A 3792-nucleotide genomic window follows, 5' to 3' on the forward strand; every position below is an offset into this window, starting at 1 on the left:
ATTCCTGCCTCATAAAGCAATGCCTTTGGATGGGTGCTTCAAACCAAGCCTCTCTTTAATAGATCTCCTGCAGAGAAAAGATCCAGTGCAAGTGTTGGATGCCTTATACCAGAACCTTGCAACCTGCAAACTCAGGGGAAGAGTTTGTCCTTTCAAAACCTTTGGCAGCCTTTTTATAATGATATGAAGTGAAACTTGTATCTTCAGCTTTAAGCACAGGGGTAGTTGCCTGGCATGCTGTGCACTCCCTGGCTTTAAGCACTGAACCTTGTGGCTCTAATGTAGCAGGTATGAACGCTATCAGAAATACAGGTACTCACATGATGACTGCTTTGTGCCTGCATTCACATCAGCTGAGCAGTGACCTTCAAGAGGGTTCCTGACAGTAACCTTCAATCAGGCGTGTGGCACTGTCCCCTTCTCCTTGGCAGGTCTTTGGCAGGTAGGAAGGTGACCCTGTGGTCAGCAAAGCCCATCTTCGCTGCTCTCTCTCCTCACACAGACTCTGCCATAAGAATAGCAGAAGATGATGGTTTCAAGACCCAGCTGTATAAGCTCACTACCAGTGTCAGCTTTTCCTACGTCAACCCTGCCTGGAAAATCTTTCTGCGCAAAGAGGTACAGTTCATGAGCCGAGGGCTGGCTATGGCAGGGGCGCACTTGTCCCATGTTTGTCATAGGCACCCAACTGAAACAAAAGCACAAAGATAGTTTTGGGAAGAGGGCACATGACACAGGAGTTGGAGGCAAGGGATCATCTCACAGGAGATCTGGGTCCTGCTCTGCCTTGCTGCTCTTGTGTCTCATTTTCCCTACCTGTCCTTTCCTTCCTCTGTAAAGCACTGAGATATCTACAAATAAAATTGTTGTTACCTGGTGCTTTCCTGTTCAAATAGTACAAATGTGCTTAAAATTGAGTATTGGAGAGTGCACTGAACTGGTCAGGGTTCATCCCAGGGTCTCACCACTTTACTTTTGGTCCTTTGCTCCTGGTCCTTCTGTTCACATTCATGGTGTCTCTTCCCTGCCTGTCCTTGGAGACGAACTCACTCCTCTCTGGCCGTAGGGCACATGGATTACAGAACGTCCCCAGGGAGCTATTTCTGCAACATCTGCAAGCATCTGTAACGTCGCTATTGTTTTTATCCTCTTGCAGGTATTTTACCCCAAAGAAAATTTCAGTCACCCTTATTGTCTGAATTTGCTGTGTGAACAGGTATGTACTGGTGAGCAACTCAAGGCCTGTTGTCTCTCTGGGGATGAAACACTCCATAATTATGTGGCCTAAGTTGCCTTCACTTCTGCATCCCTAGCGGTGTTAGTCTCCTCTCCAGGTCCACCCAGTCGAGGCCCTGTTCACGCCTCTCTGAAACTTAGTCTAACGGCCTCAGATGTTCTGACACCATCAGGTGTGGCCGTTTCAATGCAAGCCTGTTTCCTTCCTCTGCAGATCATGCGTGACACCTTCTCTGATTCCTGCTTTCGGATCTCCAGGGAGGAGAAGCGCAAGATGAAAGACCTGCTGAGTAATTAACAGCCCCATCACCCCTTCCTCCCTGTGCCCATCATCCCAGCTTTTGGTTTGAAATGAGAAACTGGCCTCCAAGCCCTTTCGGGAAGAACTTAGGGCAGAGGAGAAATGTTTGCCACTGCAGTAAGAAAGCACATTTGTGTGTGCTGTGTAGTGCAGTGTAGGAAGGTTTGTTTATTCTAAATGGCCAGAAAATGGCCCTGAAACTTCTCTGAGCCAGGAAAACTCAATTCTGATGTATTTATTGTGGGGAGAGGAAACTGAGGCCCAAGGATGCCCTGTCTTTGACAGGAGCTTCATGGAGAGGAGAGAAACTAGCAGTAGACTGGTGTGTGCAAGTGATGTGGTATCCTTTCAGCTCTCTGCATGTTGTTTGCTGCTCTGTAATCACTGAGGGGAACTGTGGGAATGAGTCCTTGGGCAGAGGGAGATTTGACCATCTTTGTCTTACTGAGAAAGTATCTGCTTTGTAACCCTGCTAGTGGCGTTCCGGGTTGTCAATGGTGTCCAGTCCATTCAGGAGGATGGGATAAAGAAGAGGATTGTACTGGCTGCTCGGGATAACTGGGCTAACTATTTCTCCCGTCTTTTCCCAGTTCATGTGAGTCTTAACTTTCTCACCAGACTCTGGGCTTGTTTAGCTGTGTGACTCTAGTTCACCTGGGATCTCTTTCTGCCTCCCTGCCTGGCCACACATCACTCATTCTTCTGCACCTTCTGTACCTTGCAGGGTTTGACACCTCTGTCAGCCCAGGGCCTCCTTCATGGTACATGTGGTAGCATCTTCCTCCTCTGCTGCGTCCTGTTCAGGAGGGATGGAGCCTTTGATGCTCTCTGCTGCACTTTCCTCACAGGGTGAAAATGGAAGTGATGTCCAGATCCTGGGTGTTTCTCACCGGGGTATGCGGTTGCTGAAGGTGGTGAAAGCAGCTGGCTATAATCCTGAGCACCTGAAGATTCTTCGCAGCTACAGGTGAGCACAAGGGCGCTGGTTGCTGCAGGATGATAATTTGACACTTGCAGGATTCTTTCAGAGTGTCAGGAAGCAGACTGAACGGGCGAGCTGAAAATTCCCTGGTTGTGCTGGGCTCGCTAGGATTGTCCTAGGCCAGCTGTAACTCACTGACCCTCCTTTGAATGAGTTTGGCCTTTCCCTTTCCTGTCCACCTTGTGCTTTGCTTCCAGTGAGTGAGTGCTAGGTGTGAGTCAGCTCCATGCACCTCCTCACAAGGGAAGGTCCTCAGAGCGGTACAGCAAAAGCCATGAGCAGCCTAAGATGTAGTTACTGTTGTAACACAGTGCTGGTGAAAGGCCACCCTCTGGAGCATGCCGAGGCCTGGCTCCATTCTCAGTCCTTGGAATGAGCTCCCATCCCCATGATCTGCATTCCTAGCTCTGGCAGAAGGAGTCTGAACGTGCTGGCTGTGTTCTCAGCTTTGCAGATGTGCTGTCAGTGGAACTGAAGGGCAGCAATGCCCTGGAGTTCTCTCTGAAGACAGAGCAGCTCTTCCTGCACTCTCCGAAGGCTCCATGCATCAAGGCCATGGTGGAACTCTTCATCCAGGAGCTGAGGCAGGTGAGGGAGTGACTGTAGTGCAGTAGGGAATGAAGGCAGTTTCCCATGTGCACCTGAGAGGGTCCATGGGGTAACGTGGTCAGAGTCCTTCACATCCTGGGGACAAGATTTGACCTCCTCATTGTTTCTTCCCCAGGATACCAACTACGTTGTCGCTCTGCGCAGCTACATCACGGATGACAAGAGCCTTCTGAGCTTCAAGAAGGGTGACCTCATTGAGTTACTGCCCATGCAAAGTGTGGAGCCAGGTGAGGACTGTGTTGGGATTGGCAGGAAAGGTGGGGACTGGGTTCAAGGACCTGCTGGACCCGTGGTGCCCAGAAACTCTACATGCTGCTGTCGAAGAAACCAGAGGAAAGCAGATTGTTAAGGGCCGGCATAGTCAGCCTTCAGCTCTGCCATTCTCTGACTGCAACTCACCTTGTTCCAGCTGCCATAGTTACAGGGGATGTTATCTCAGGATGCAGGAAAGCCTGGTCAGGCTGATGCTCTCCTTTGCCAGTAGAACGCTTCATTGCTCACTTCCCTTGGTAGCTGCCATGGTTCCTGACTCTTTCTCCCCCATTTCTGCAGGCTGGCAGTTTGGCTCCACTGGTGGCCGCTGTGGTATTTTCCCCACCCGCTTGGCGCAATTGGCTGCAGCCCCTGATTAACTCAGCACCAGCATGGACACCCGTGGCGGACG

The 3792-nt window shown here is 50.4% G+C and overlaps 1 protein-coding gene across 1 annotated transcript in view; it reads left to right on the top strand.

Moving 5' to 3' along the window:
* MYO15A (myosin XVA) overlaps positions 1–3760 on the top strand; it is a gene marked incomplete at its 5' end in the record, with an annotated part of 25483 nt that extends 21723 nt beyond the window's left edge. Inside the window, 8 exons of the mRNA XM_010137222.1 lie at positions 503–618; positions 1157–1216; positions 1451–1526; positions 2014–2132; positions 2386–2504; positions 2966–3107; positions 3244–3355; positions 3681–3760. Coding sequence (XP_010135524.1) covers positions 503–618; positions 1157–1216; positions 1451–1526; positions 2014–2132; positions 2386–2504; positions 2966–3107; positions 3244–3355; positions 3681–3760 — 824 coding nt within the window. The remainder of the gene's footprint in view (positions 1–502; positions 619–1156; positions 1217–1450; positions 1527–2013; positions 2133–2385; positions 2505–2965; positions 3108–3243; positions 3356–3680) is intronic.
* Positions 3761–3792: the final 32 nt, after the last annotated feature.

Source organism: Buceros rhinoceros, unplaced genomic scaffold, assembly GCF_000710305.1.
Source record: "Buceros rhinoceros silvestris isolate BGI_N320 unplaced genomic scaffold, ASM71030v1 scaffold13670, whole genome shotgun sequence".
Classification (NCBI taxonomy): domain Eukaryota; kingdom Metazoa; phylum Chordata; class Aves; order Bucerotiformes; family Bucerotidae; genus Buceros; species Buceros rhinoceros.